This window comes from Sphaeramia orbicularis, chromosome 13 (genome assembly GCF_902148855.1).
Source record: "Sphaeramia orbicularis chromosome 13, fSphaOr1.1, whole genome shotgun sequence".
In the NCBI taxonomy this organism is placed as follows: domain Eukaryota; kingdom Metazoa; phylum Chordata; class Actinopteri; order Kurtiformes; family Apogonidae; genus Sphaeramia; species Sphaeramia orbicularis.
In genome coordinates, this window is record NC_043969.1 from 44298551 (window position 1) to 44312953 (window position 14403).

General features: G+C 37.3%; 1 protein-coding gene across 1 annotated transcript in view; it reads left to right on the forward strand.

Moving 5' to 3' along the window:
• ryr1b (ryanodine receptor 1b (skeletal)) overlaps positions 1-14403 on the forward strand; it is a 134110-nt gene that overhangs the window by 75042 nt on the left and 44665 nt on the right. The window contains exons 54-74 of the mRNA XM_030151938.1: positions 27-190; positions 1494-1572; positions 1668-1757; positions 1908-2048; positions 2794-2871; positions 2966-3041; positions 3129-3252; positions 4249-4364; positions 4467-4534; positions 4618-4739; positions 4994-5043; positions 6130-6190; positions 6459-6585; positions 6668-6776; positions 8134-8215; positions 8337-8467; positions 8595-8915; positions 9772-10012; positions 10780-10867; positions 10981-11073; positions 11434-11451. Coding sequence (XP_030007798.1) covers positions 27-190; positions 1494-1572; positions 1668-1757; positions 1908-2048; positions 2794-2871; positions 2966-3041; positions 3129-3252; positions 4249-4364; positions 4467-4534; positions 4618-4739; positions 4994-5043; positions 6130-6190; positions 6459-6585; positions 6668-6776; positions 8134-8215; positions 8337-8467; positions 8595-8915; positions 9772-10012; positions 10780-10867; positions 10981-11073; positions 11434-11451 — 2379 coding nt within the window. The remainder of the gene's footprint in view (positions 1-26; positions 191-1493; positions 1573-1667; positions 1758-1907; positions 2049-2793; positions 2872-2965; positions 3042-3128; positions 3253-4248; positions 4365-4466; positions 4535-4617; positions 4740-4993; positions 5044-6129; positions 6191-6458; positions 6586-6667; positions 6777-8133; positions 8216-8336; positions 8468-8594; positions 8916-9771; positions 10013-10779; positions 10868-10980; positions 11074-11433; positions 11452-14403) is intronic.

Consider the following 14403-nt stretch of genomic DNA (forward strand, 5'->3'; position numbering starts at 1 on the left):
CCATTTGTCTTATGTCCGAATTTTAGAAATTTGATGCGGAGCTCTTCAAGATCGCCATGCCCTGCCTGTGTGCTATAGCAGGAGCCATCCCTCCTGACTACGTGGACGCCACCTACTCATCTCACACTGAGAAGAAAGCCTCTGTGGATGCTGAAGGCAACTTCGATCCAAAACCAGTGGAGACCACCAAGTGAGTGTTCAGAGTCAAATACAAGAGTAGCAGCAGATCTAGTAAACACAGTTAACTGGGCAGCAGCAAAAATTATAAATACAAAATAATACAGTTAATGGGTGGTGTTGCTTTAAACATACAGCAAAACACTCATACACTCATACACTCTGAAATGGAAACCAGATTCAAAAGGGCTTCAATTCAACAATAAGGATGAAAGATCTTGGAGAAATTCTGATCCAAGCTGATGAGCTCTGATACTGAGTTTTATTCTAAATTGAGCTTGATGTTCATATCTATCAGTAAATTTGACCAATTTAGATGAGTTTAGATCAGATGAGAGTTTAATGATCCCTCAACAGGGAAAGTCAAAGATCAAGGCAGCAACAGAATAAAGTGCAAGAAAGAAATGTGCATGTATATAGATTGTGCAAAAGACAAACAGTATAAAATAATAATAGTTATAGTAGTAAGTAATAAAACTATAAAGACTATGTACATATTTATAAGAGTGGAATTGGGCAAGATTGGAAAGTTAGTTCACGTAAAATTCAGATATCAGATTTGGTTTTTCCAACAGTAGCAGAAGTTTTCTTCTTGTTGTTCAGTGTTATCATTATTCAACGGGCCTGAGGCTCTGAAAATATTAAACTGTAGAAACCTCCAGCTGACTGAGAGGTACACATAGTAATTATGATTTACTTCCCTGACAGTAAAGATATTCTATTCTATTCTATTCTATTCTATTCTATTCTATTCTATTCTATTCTATTCTATTCTATTCTATTCTATTCTATTCTATCAAACTGACTCAGGGCTGCTACAAACTGACTGCACTCACTGTATTTATTGCACTTTATTTGTATTTTAATTGCATTCTAAAATTGTATTTTTAATTATATTTTGCACTGTAAAGCACTTTGTGACTCCCTGTGTGAAAAGTGCTCTGTAAATAAAAATTACTTACTTAAAATACTTACTCACTATTCTAGTTATTATTTAACTGTATTTTAATTATGGATTCTCAAAAAAGTTAGTATATACAGTGACATCCAATTAAGACATAACTAATGACTCTAAGGACATGTACTAGGACACTGCTACTGCTGAGCCTATGGTAGAATCACAATTACAGTGTAATTTTCCATGCAAATAGAAATTTCATAAGTTATTCTAACACTAGATTCAATCACCAGTAGATATTATTCATTACTTGTGTGGTAGAAGTCTTTAAAAGAACTTGTTTATCTCAGTGGGATGTAGCTGTTGAAGCAAAGGTTAAATAAAAACTAAGTGTTCCGTTTTGTTTCTTTATTTATAGCACCATCATCCCAGAGAGGCTGGATGGCTTCATCAACAAGTACGCAGAGCACACTCATGACAAATGGGCCTTTGAAAAGGTCAGTGCTGAAAAATGTCACAATATCACTAAGTTCCTATTTATCACTTGAAAAGGTTCATGTCTTTGAAATGATGGTGTGATCAATTGTTTTAGATCCAGAACAACTGGACGTACGGAGAGGTGTTAGATGAAAACGCCAAGACTCACCCAATGCTCCGGCCTTATAAAACCTTCTCTGAAAAGGTGACTTCCTCTGAGGATATGTACACAGAACCTGCACTGCTGAACCTCTCTATTATTCACTCTGATTCATATTCATTTCCCTGGGTTTTGACATTTACACACCTATGTAATTCATTGTTTTGAGGCTTTTTGTGAATTTGTTTTTTCCAGGACAAGGAGATTTATCGCTGGCCCATAAAGGAGTCCATCAAAGCCATGTTGGCGTGGGAGTGGACTTTGGAGAAAGCCAGAGATGGGGAAGGAGAGGTCGAGAAGAAAGCCGCCACACGCAAGATCTCCCAAACTGCTCAGGTAGAGGAGACAGGGGGGGTTTGGTGACATTTAACACAACAGCCCCTTTTCCACTACAGGAACTTTACCAGGAACTTTACATTTACCTGAGATTTTTAAGAACCTCGGCACTTTTCCACCAAAATTACCTGAGTAAAAATGTTTCCCTCAACCTGGAATTTTCTCTGAAAAAAGTTCCTGGTAGGGGGTAGGACTTTCCAGAGTCCCCAAATTCTGAAAGGACTGAAGAATGCTGACTGATGGAACATACTTGCAGCATTCCACACTTAATTCATCCACTATTTCTTTTTCTTCTTTCTTAACCCTTCGTAGGGCACTCATAGAAATGCTTTGAAATTCAAAATTTCAACCTTATTGCAGGACATAACATGACTTTATTACTTTTGTGAAATTATTCAAAATTTGTTATTGTCATGTACAAAATCAAGGTTACTGAAGTTACCATATTTGGTTCTTTGCCCATAAGTGGCAAAAAAAAAAAAAAAAATCCAAGAAGTATATAAAAAAAATTGAATAAAAGCACATTGGTGAAAACACAAGGTGAAAGGAACATGTATTTTAGAACATCAGAGCAACATTTTTAGAGCATTACAACAACATTATCAACATACACACTATCCCTTTGAACATCATTATGTGCATTAGTATCATTACTTCATGGTTCCTAACAAAGCAGTTGCCCTCATTGTTAAAGCAGAGGTGGACCCTGCAGACCCTTCTGTAAGTTTCTGTTTGTTCTCCTCAGGCCACTTATGATCCCAGTCATGGATACAACCCTCAGCCAGTAGATATCGCAGGAATGGCCCTGTCCAGAGAACTGCAGGTGGGTAGCTTCATTCTTTTCACTCTACAGTACCACAGACAAATCTCCTATTTTAGGTGGACTTTAATCTGTGTTTCTGTATTTTTCTGTGCAGTCTATGGCTGAGCAGCTGGCTGAGAACTATCACAACACCTGGGGCAGGAAGAAGAAGTTGGAACTACAGGCAAAAGGTAAGATTGGTTTCCATTTTTTATCAAATGTTTTTTTTTTTGTTGGCATTAGATTACGGTTCATCAATTCTAAAAATGCTGTTGCAGGTGGTGGTACCCATCCTTTGCTCGTGCCTTATGACACCCTGACTGCCAAGGAGAAAGCCAGAGACAGGGAGAAGGCCCAGGATCTACTCAAGTTCCTCCAACTCAATGGATACGCCGTCACAAGGTAGGTAGTCCAAGTTTCAGTGATTTTGATTTTAGGAATTAGAATATGTTAAATTGGCATAAATAAGATCTTGACTGGTCTTTAAGGTCCAGGGTGTAGGATAGTCTTCTGTTGGATTTATGTTATCTTACAATGAGGTGTTTGTTGTTGGAGTCCATCATGTCTTTCCAGTAGCTCAGAGCAGAGTTTTTCTTTAGATTTTTCTAAGGGGTGGTATCCAGCAGTTAGATGCACTACTGTGTCTGAGCCAGGAAGGAACAAAACAAAGACTTAGATCTAGCAGCGTTTAGCACTTAGTAAACTGTCACTAAACATGAAGTCAATATAATAATAATGATAATAATAATGGATGGACTAGATTTATATAGCACTTTTCTATTGACGCATACTCAAAGTACAGCATCTCTGGGATGATGGTACATTGGATCCATTATTCATTCACTCACACATTCACACTCTGGCGGTGGTAAGCTCCTTACTTTTTTAATATGTTTTTGGTTAATATTTGCATTGATCACCCCCCCCCCCCCAAGAAACCCCTTAATAAACTACAACAGGGAAACATCGTGCACCAGTGTTTTAATTTATCACCACAACCAGCTACTGTGTTGTATGCTATGCAATGTTGTTTCATGTTTCATCAAAAAAATAACACTTAAGTTAACATTAGCTTCATTTAACTTGGGTAAGTCTAAGTTTCAACAACATTTGGATAGAATATAATGCTTTTAGTGTATAAACCCTAAGATTAGAAACTTTTTGTGTGACAGCATTAGAGTCTCATGGGGAAAACACCAGCAAAGCACTATGATCATGTTGAATATGAATAAAGTAAAGTAATTCAGATTTTCCTCTCTGCCCTATGTACTTTATTTCATCGTATGGCCATGAAATAAGTCTCAAAACCCTGTTATAGTTTGAGGATATCATTTTCTCTACTATTTTTATCTCCTCGCTCCTGTCTTTCTTTTTTACTCCCTCCGTTTACAATTCCAGGGGTTTGAAGGATATGGAGCAGGACATTTCATCCATTGAGAAGCGTTTTGCCTATGGCTTCCTCCAGAAGCTTCTTAAATGGATGGACATCGCTCAGGAGTTCATCGCTCATCTCGGTACTGGAGTTTTAGGGCTTCCTCTTGGGCACAGCACAGCAGAGATCATACTCAAGGGTTCCTTCTAGTACCTTCTGACTTTGGTTTTGTGTGTTTTAACAGAGGCTGTGGTTAGCAGTGGCAGGGTGGAGAAATCACCACATGAACAAGAGATCAAATTCTTTGCCAAGGTAGACTTTTTGACTCTTCACTCAGTTCTTATCCTTTGTTAATGGCTTTGTCAAATGTAATATTTCTTGCTTTGTTTGCACAGATTCTCTTGCCACTAGTAAACCAGTACTTCAAAAACCACTGCCTCTACTTCCTGTCCACTCCTGCTAAAGTCCTGGGCAGCGGAGGGCATTCCTCCAATAAGGAAAAGGAGATGATTGCAAGGTTGGTGCAGTAAAAGGTTGTGTTAAAAGCTTTTTTTATGAGCTTGATTTGACTTGAACTCTTTACTGTATCCTTTAGTACAGTACTTTTATTTATCTGTCCTCTCCCTCTGCCATTTCTCTTCATGTATCCTCTCCTGTTGTGCAAGTCCTTTATTTCCTTGAATCCCTTTTGCTTTCTGTGTCACTTCAAACATTTTCCTTCATCGTCCTCCCTCCCTCTCCCTCCTTTCTTCTTTTCTTCTCCTACCTCAGTATCTTCTGTAAGTTGGCTGCTTTGGTGAGGCACAGAGTATCTCTTTTTGGTAAGGAATCTGCATGGTGGCGTTCCGCCCTGTCTCCATCTCTGTCCCTTTCTATACCCATTTTCTTCTTTTTCAACTAACCACCTCCTTTTTTTTTTCCCGCTCCTCGTAACTTTCCAGCTTCCTATTTATATACTAATCTGTTGCATCACAGGCCCACCTCCCATGCTCTCATCCCCTGGATCTCCTCATCTAATGCTTCTCTCTCTTTAGCTCAGCTTCTGCTTGGCTTGGGTGTTTTCTGCGGCCTGCTTTTACCAAAGTTGACATTTCACTTATAAAGCATAGTGTGGGAAGAGAAACATTAAGTAAGCATGTGTGTTTGTAGTGATGTCAGGTCTTCACAAATTATATTATTATTGTTATTATTAGCAGCAGCAGCTCTGTGGTGTGTTTTAGTCTGGCTTATATGAAACAGTATATGCTTTATTCTCATTCTCCTGGCCTTTCACCATGTTTTCTTTTTAATAGTCAGTTGTAACTAGTGGCCTCTTTGCACCTGTAAACACTTCCCATGGAGCCTTTAGGCCAGGAAAATAATACTTAATTACATAACATACATGCTTTTCAGATGTGTAAATGACCCTAAAATTGCATTAAGTATTTCTTTTGTATAATAGGATACATTTTCTTTTTTGTTTTGGTTGCTTATTGTTGATAATTTGCTTCAGGCATTTGCTTTGTTGGTGGTTGTGATTTATAGTAAAGCATTCATAAATACATTCATGTATTATCAAGACATTAAGCCACAGATTCATACCATACTGTAGTAAAAAATACAACAAAATTGAATGAAAGAATAAAATGTAAAACAACTGTATTGTCAAGAAAGAATACTAGTCATACTAGTAGTTTAATTACAAAATTGCAAAGTTATTGTGAACTGCACATGTAATGTGGCACATAATATTAATTATCCTGGTATTTTTCAGTCAGACAATACACCAAGTTGGATTTATAACATGCTTTGACCTAAATATGTTATTTGTTATTTTCTAAGTAATTTTCGATTTTCACTTGCAGTAACTTAAGTTTTTGTGGAAGGTCGATTTGTCCATCTGTTCATCGTTGTCGTGATGTTTTCAGGAACTGATGCAGGTGCAGTGGTGAACTGTCTGCACATCCTGTCACGTTCACTTGACGCCAGGTAACTCATAAATCACTCAGATTGAATGTAAATGGAAAGTATACAGTTAATATGGAATGTGCAATTACCTATTTTTCACTACTATTTTTATAGCCACTGATGTAATTTGTTTCTTTTTTTGTCTTGTAATATTTCTTATATGTGTACATTTGGTGTTTGTGCTGCCACTGGAACCTTAATTTCCTGAGGGCTCTACCCAAGGGATCAATAAAGTTATGTCTAATCTAATCTATATTCTATGACATCTACTTTGCTTCCATTTTTTCAGGACTGTGATGAAGTCGGGCCCTGAGATCGTAAAGGCTGGTCTGCGTCAGTTCTTTGAGAGCGCTGCCGACGACATTGAGAAGATGGTTGAGAATCTAAAACTGGGCAAAGTGTCCAGTCGAAACCAGGTCGGAAACAGGTCACACTGTGTCTTTGTTGACTCATTTTATGGTCAGGGTTAGGAACTGATGACTCTGGTTGCTTCTGTAGGTCAAAGGTGTGGCCCAGAACATCAACTACACCACCACGGCTCTGCTGCCGGTTCTCACATCACTGTTCGACCATATCGCCCAGCACCAGTTTGGAGACGACGTCATGAGTGAGTGGATTCATATCAAGCACATTTTATGAATTTCCTTTAACTTAGTTACAAACATGGTGTGATTTGCAGCTATAAAAAGTGGTCCACACTGTCCTACATTTTGGTTTGCAAGGTCAAAATATAACCAGGATATTTCTAATATGTCATACTTTTCTACATTCCTAAAAGTTTTCAAGGGCAAAAAAATTCTACAAAGACAAAGAAAAACAATATCACATGACTTTAGGCCCAATCTAGGAATAACAGAATCCCATGAATCCTATCAAAATCTGCTTTGCCAAAAATATAATTTTGGTAGCATCACTTAATCCATATAATCTGTGAAAATAAATTGAAAAGAAAGAAAAGACAAGAATCCAGGCACGCACATGGTTGGAAAAATTGTAAAAAGCCTCTTCTTCAGGGTGAAGAAGGTGCATGCCACCACACTTTGGTGTGTTTTTAACTCCAGCCCCAATAATCTACAAACCCTCATGAAATAAAGGCTTTTTAGAATTTTTCCAACCAAGTGAGTGCCTGGATTTTTTTCTTTTTCCTATTGTTCATGCCTAGTAGCTCCCTGTGAATTTTTTTTTTTTGTCTTTTTGGATTCTTTGAGATAAATTGAAAAGAGTTTTATTATTTGTGATAACAGCAACTTCTTTAAACGGACTCATAGCACGACTTTTTATTCATTTTTTTTTTATTGGTTAATTCAACAGGGACATTGTATGTTAATTTACATTGCTGTAAATACATCCAAGTTAGCCTAATAACAGCTAATAGCTTATTTTTCATCAGCAACCCCTGGATAGATGTTAAATTGTCACCCTAAAAAGTAGCACAAGGTTATAAACATGCAATTCTTAAAAAATATACATTTAAAATACCTAAACACAGACATGCACAAGTCGAGTGTGCAATACAAAACATTTACAAGTAATTACACATCAAACAAAGTAAGTAAAAATCATTAAAATACACTTTGCTCTGTAAAACACTGAAAATGGATGGTCTGTCATTTAAATATTTTCTGTTTAACCAGTGACCCCAAGTTTCTGTGTTGTGTTCTTTGATGATAAAACAAATAGAATTAAAGTATTAAAAAAAATACACTATGTTCTTAAAAATATTGAAAAAAAGAGACAGGAATAAAACATTTCTAATGTTGATAGCTTCAATTATTAATGCACCAGTTTTTTTTAGATGCATTTTGAAGTTATTATAAAATGTTAGCGCTCTGGTTACCACTGGAATAGAGACTTGATTTTTATTCTGTGTTGTAAGAAAATTAACTCAGTTCATCATTTGTCATTTATTCCTCTGAACAAAGCAACATAGAGGACTAAAAATTTCCTTCTTCCTCCTTCCTCAGTGGACGACTTGCAGATATCCTGCTACCGTATCATGTGCAGTATCTACTCTTTGGGCACTGTGAAGACCCCACATGCAGAAAAGTGAGTAGAGACTCCTACAGATCTTAAAGTGTTCAAGCAGAACTCTACAGGAGGAGGTTGACTTCGTCTGTTCGGTCAAATTGACATTCAGCTGAAATGTGTGACTGTTTATTTCCTGCAGACAGCGACCGGCCCTCGGAGAGTGTTTGGCCCACTTAGCGGCTGCCATGCCCGTCGCCTTCCTTGAGCCAGTATTGAATGAGTTCAACGCATTTTCTGTTTACACCACCAAGACTCCCAGGGAGAGATCCAGTGGGTTTAAGCTTCCTGTCTTATTTACCTCCCCAGTGTCCATTTCTATTTGTTTGATTCTATTTTTCTAATCCAATGAAATCACAATGTTTCACACAGATTTTTTTGTTTTCCTCCTTCTCCTCAGTTCTGGGTCTTCCAAACCAAGTGGAGGAGCTCTGCCCTGACATCCCAGAGCTGGAGATTCTCATGAAGGAGATCCATGACCTGGCTGACTCTGGGGCCCGATACACAGAGATGCCCCATGTGATTGAGATCACCCTGCCCATGCTGTGTAACTACCTCCCACGCTGGTGGGAGAGGGGTCCAGAGAATTTCCCTGAGCAAGAAGGCCAGCTCTGCACCGCTGTCACCTCCGAGCACCTCAACCAGCTCCTGGGTAGCATCATGAAGATCGTGGTTAACAACCTGGGTATAGATGAGGCCTCTTGGATGAAGAGATTGGCAGGTCAGTGAGCACAAGTTTTCAGATAAACTATATGGACAAAAGAATTGGGGCAGGTTGAATTCAGGTGACTCTTTTCTAACATTGGTCTGGGATAAAAAACAATTATGTTAAAAGTCATAATATAGTTTTATATTGTGATAAATATCATTGCATTGCATTGTTTAGTTTAAATTGTTATTTCTGGTTTCAAAATGCTTCAGAGATGTTTTTTACTTAATTTCTCTCAACATGGATTATTTTTTAATCCATTACCATGATTTAAAAAAATTCTCTCTTTAAATTATCTCTCTCTCTAAACTAATCATCTACTTTCTTCACATCTCACTTAGGAAGAAAATTTTCCCATTAAACTTTATGGAAATATTGATGTTTATATTTCAAATCAGCATGAACAGGACATCTTATGAGCCATGATGTGTCCCAATATTTTTGTCCATGTAGTTTATAAACATCAATATTTCCTTAAAGTTTAATGGGAAATTTTTCTTCTTGAGTGAGATGTGAAGAAAATAGATGTTTAGTTGTGGTAGAAAATTATTATTTATGGTCAGAGCATGAAAAGTATTTTAGAAATTTAGAGATAGAACATTTAAAATCATAGTCATGGATTTAAAAAAAAATAATGTTGAGAGAAACTAAGTAAAAACCATCTCTGAGGCATTTTGGAAACAAAGATAACAATTTCAACCAAACTAACCAATGCAATTATATTTGTCCCAGAATAAATACTTTTGTCCATATAGTGTATGTAACTCAGAGTACATTGTAGTGAGTTTAGAATGGGAAGAGCATTGTTTCTTTGTGAAATGCAGTTTTTTTTCTCTAAGTATCAGTTTTCCGTGTCGTCTTCATCCAGTGTTCGCCCAGCCCATTGTGAGCAGGGCAAAACCAGAGATGCTTAAATCCCACTTCATTCCGACCATGGAGAAGCTGAAGAAGCGCTCAGGGAAGGTAGTGGCAGAAGAAGATCAGCTCCGCATGGAGGGCAAGACAGAGGTGGACAGTGAAAACGGGACGATCCGAGATGAATTTGCTGTGCTGTGTCGAGACTTGTACGCTCTCTACCCCCTGCTCATCCGCTATGTGGACAATAACAGGTACAGATATCAGAAATAATGACCGTAATGATTAACTGTCTGGTGTCCGGGTGAGCATATTGGGCCCGATCTACTAAAGGTTTGCGTGTATTAAAACATGTGCAAACTCATTGCACACGCAAAAAAATTCACAAACTGATTTGCTAACAGTGCACACTAAGTTGCGTCTTTCAAAGGTGCAAAATAGCGCGTCTGCATCCAGTTAGTACATTTGCCAGAATTAATGTGCAATATGGGGCGTTTACATGCAATTGTGCATCTGCTGGGAGGAGAAAATGTAAATATATTAATTTAGCACATGCAAAGGAATTTATCAAACCCGAAAGCAATTTTGCTCATAGAAACTGCGTCTGTATTTAACACGTCTCAAAAGGAGGTGCAAACGGTTTGTATGCGTAATTGCGCACACATGGAAGTGGTTAGGAGACATCGAAATGATGAAACAAGATGCAGAGAACACATTTTTCACCTTCGTATGAACATTTTTGGAGTGATGGAAGAAAAAATTATTGAGACGTCATAGATGGACTTTGATTGAATTAGTTGAGTTCTCCTCCAGTGAAAGTACCACCCACTTCTATTATTGGTCACCTGCATCCAGACCACAGGACTCTTAACACTGAACAGAACCTGACAACCTCTTAAATTCAACTTGTTCTTGATTCTTGATAGAACATGTCGGTGAGATACAGGGCCGTTTTCCAGGCAGCATAATCTTAGACTTGTACTTGAGTTGATGGACTGCCTTCTTTGCTGTGTGTCTGCAGGGCGAGATGGCTGACGTGTCCAGACCCAGATGCAGAGGAGCTCTTCAGGATGGTGGGAGAGGTCTTCATCTTCTGGTCCAAGTCCCATGTAAGTACTCAGCCCTCCTCCTTTTTCTCTCTTTTACTTTCACTGCTGTCACCACTGATTCTGCTTCATTTCTGTCCCGTCCACTAACTCTTTTGTCATGTTATTTATCGCAGAACTTCAAGAGGGAGGAGCAGAACTTTGTGGTGATGAATGAGATCAACAACATGTCCTTCCTGACTGCCGACAGTAAGAGCAAGATGAGCAAGGTGAGCTAAGTAATGTACTGGTTCTTATCAAGGTTTTTTAATTACTTACTCTATATCATGACCTGTAACACATTAAGAAACTAAACTCTAATAATTAATAATTCACTAACAAGTCCCACTCCTAGCAGGTTTAGATTTAAAAGATCTTTTCTCAGCTGTAGTTTACATTCAGTTACTGTGGATAAGAGCATTAGGTAAATAATTTGTCTTTAAATAGTTACTGTTTTATAGAAATCTAAGGTTATATGACTAATACCATCTGTTTCCAGAACATAGTGTCAGTTGTTAGAGTTTAGACAGTGTTGCTAACTGTGTTTTCTCCTTATATCCTGTGGCGGGGGTTGGATGCTGGGCCAAAAGGCCGGCGGAGATGGAGAGGTTAGACTGTGTTTGTGCACGAGCGCTGTGCTGATCGCATGGCACCCTGAGTTTGGGAGGCATTTCATCAAGCTCTCCCAAGGATTCACTGCACTTCTTTAAGCACAGACCCCAGTATTCACACACCTGCATACACACAAACAGGCTCAGAAACACAGAGAAGACATCATTACAGATGACGTTTAGTGAAAGTATGAGGTGTGGGTAGTGCTGGGCATTAATGTCACACCATACGGTACATGTGCAGTATAGAAATGTGTTTGGGACTTATTGTATAGGCAGCTCTTCATATGTTTATGAAGTGGACATACAATCTAAAACTTAGGGATGCACTGATTACAAAATTATTTGCAGATACCAACATTTAAACTGGCACTTTGGTCACTAACTGATGTTACTGTTTTGTTTCTGGTGTTATTTATTCCCCTTTAACCCTCTGGTATCTGACTCAGAGAGGTCCTTCCAAACCACCAAAAGTGCATAATCCGCGCAGTGCCGTAGTAATGTCAAAATATTTTTTATACAGTTTGTTCTTAACTTTTTAAAAAATGTTTTGTATTTTATCAACTTGAGCTTTAAACAGAAGTATCAAATTCTTAAAAACTGTCAAATTTTTAACCTTTTAAATGCCATTTTGTAATATAAACAAACCAGATTCTTTTATATGAAAAACACAAATAAAACTTCGGGTTTTTTTATACTATATAAAAATTGGATTACTTATTTTTTTAAATTTTTGCAGCCTGGAATATGTCAATTATTACAGCAACATTGGTTAATATTTATTATTGTTTTTTATGCTAGGTCAAATGATCTAAACTGTGTTAATGTGCATTTTTTGCTCACTTCGGAGATGGGTTTTAGTGTAGTAATTTTCTGTTATTTACAGTGGGTCAGAATTTTTAAAATCCTGCAAAAATGAACAACTTTTGAATTCTAACCTAATTCGAAATTTCTAACCTAATACAAATTGTGAAAAATAACATAAAATGTAAAGTGTGCATATTATGCTAACCTGGATACTGGAAGGTTAACAAAGAAATGCAAAAAGAATTATTATTGTAAAGTCTTACAGTCCGTCATCACATTATCTTTGAATGAACACAAATCAGAACAGAAATTTATGACAGAACCTTTAATTTAATACAATATAGCAATATCTGACGCTGCCGTTGGTGAAAAAACATCTGATATATTCATACCTATAATGAAGGATATCAGCAAATATCGTCTGATACCAATGTCTGAATGATTTATCGATGCATCCCTAATGAGAACATTCTAACTTAAATCATACTTGTGAAAAAATAATGGCTTATTTTGGTAGTTTATGTCAAAATAATTTATGAGAAAGAACTCAAAGAAAAAAATACAAGTATTCTCTGAAGTTACAAAGTCAAATGTTTACAAGAAAAAACACAGTTTACTGTAGGTTAAATTAAAACGTGTATAATGGTTAATCTGTTTTTTTGTCCAGCACTATGTATGGCTAAAACAAACACTATTAACAGGTATAAGAACGTTATTTCTGAGTAAAACATGACTGTATCCTAGTATTACTGAGTATAATGGAGTGTGTGTCGGTGGCGTTTGTCTCTTTTCTGTGTGCTTGGCTCTGTGTGAGTAGGGGTCTGGAGTGGCTTGATGAAAGCTCAGTAGATTGTAGTGGCCTGAGAGGTTTCATGGCGCTCGGTTGATGGGGTGGTTTTCAGAATGTCTTCTTCAGAGCGCCTGCAGCCGAGCGCCATCACCCCATCTTTGTTTGATTAATGAACAGTTTGCCTTTAGATCGTCCCTGTGGGATACAGTGGTGGAACCCTTTTTTTCTCGATTGATGCTTGGATTTCTTTCAGCTTTTGTGGAATAAATCCTGCGCTGGGGGACTCTTCTCTTTTCAGTATTGCACTATATGTTATGTCGCTCATATTATCAGTAGCAGCTAAGGTAGTTGGGTCTGCTGGGGAAAACTGAAGCAAGAATCACTGAATAGACCTCATCGTTTATACTAACTGGACTCCTACCTCCATGTCTAATTCATTGACATCATTAAATTGTCAAATCATTGAAGATCTAATCTAGGGCTGCACGATATTGAGAAAAAAATTGCACTGTAAATTTTTTTCTTGCAAATTATACTTAATTATTTGAGAGGCAGGACGTACATGAATAGATCTATTTACAAAAAGTACAAAAAATCCTGAATGATTGGTGTGAGAACAAGAATTATTAGAATTGGGAGCAGTGATGACTGTATATTTAAACCAAAATGGTGAAATTCCTTGTTTAGAGTTCAACTCAAATAAGCTTTTGTCTTTTATATCTGGACCTGATACATGGATCAAGGGGAGACTTGATTTGATGACCATGCCCCATAAAATATACCATTTTCACTACTTGTGATGTAAGTGCAAAGTGTCCATGGAGTGTTATGTTGGTAAAGGACCAATCTCTACAGTTTTAACAGGGCCTTTACTATAGTCAGTGTTTGGACAGTAACGATTTTTTAAAAATCCGGAAATGGGTTTTAATAATTTTTTATTACAAACCATTGTTTCTTGAGCTTTGATGCTCTTCATTTGGTTTCAGTGTATGTCTGAAGTGATTTAGGCTGAGTACAGTGATAATATAAATACAGTATAGTACAGAGAACGTTTCATCATGGTTAATTTGTTGCAGTAACATTGCTAGATTCAAGTCTGTTAACAGTGATTTGTTAGACTCTGTCAGCACTAATTGCCAATTGCAACCTGCAGGAGTTTGTGTGACATATTTTGCTATCAGTGAGGAAATAAATTCTTGATGATTGATTATAAAAGAAACTGAGCAATGAAACTGGTTTTACAAAGAGGGTGAAGAAATGATTGCTGTTATTGTGACAAGTATGAAACTATGGCAATGGAAATTATTGTAATACTGGCCACCATTTATTGGTAATGATGATGGGGAAACATT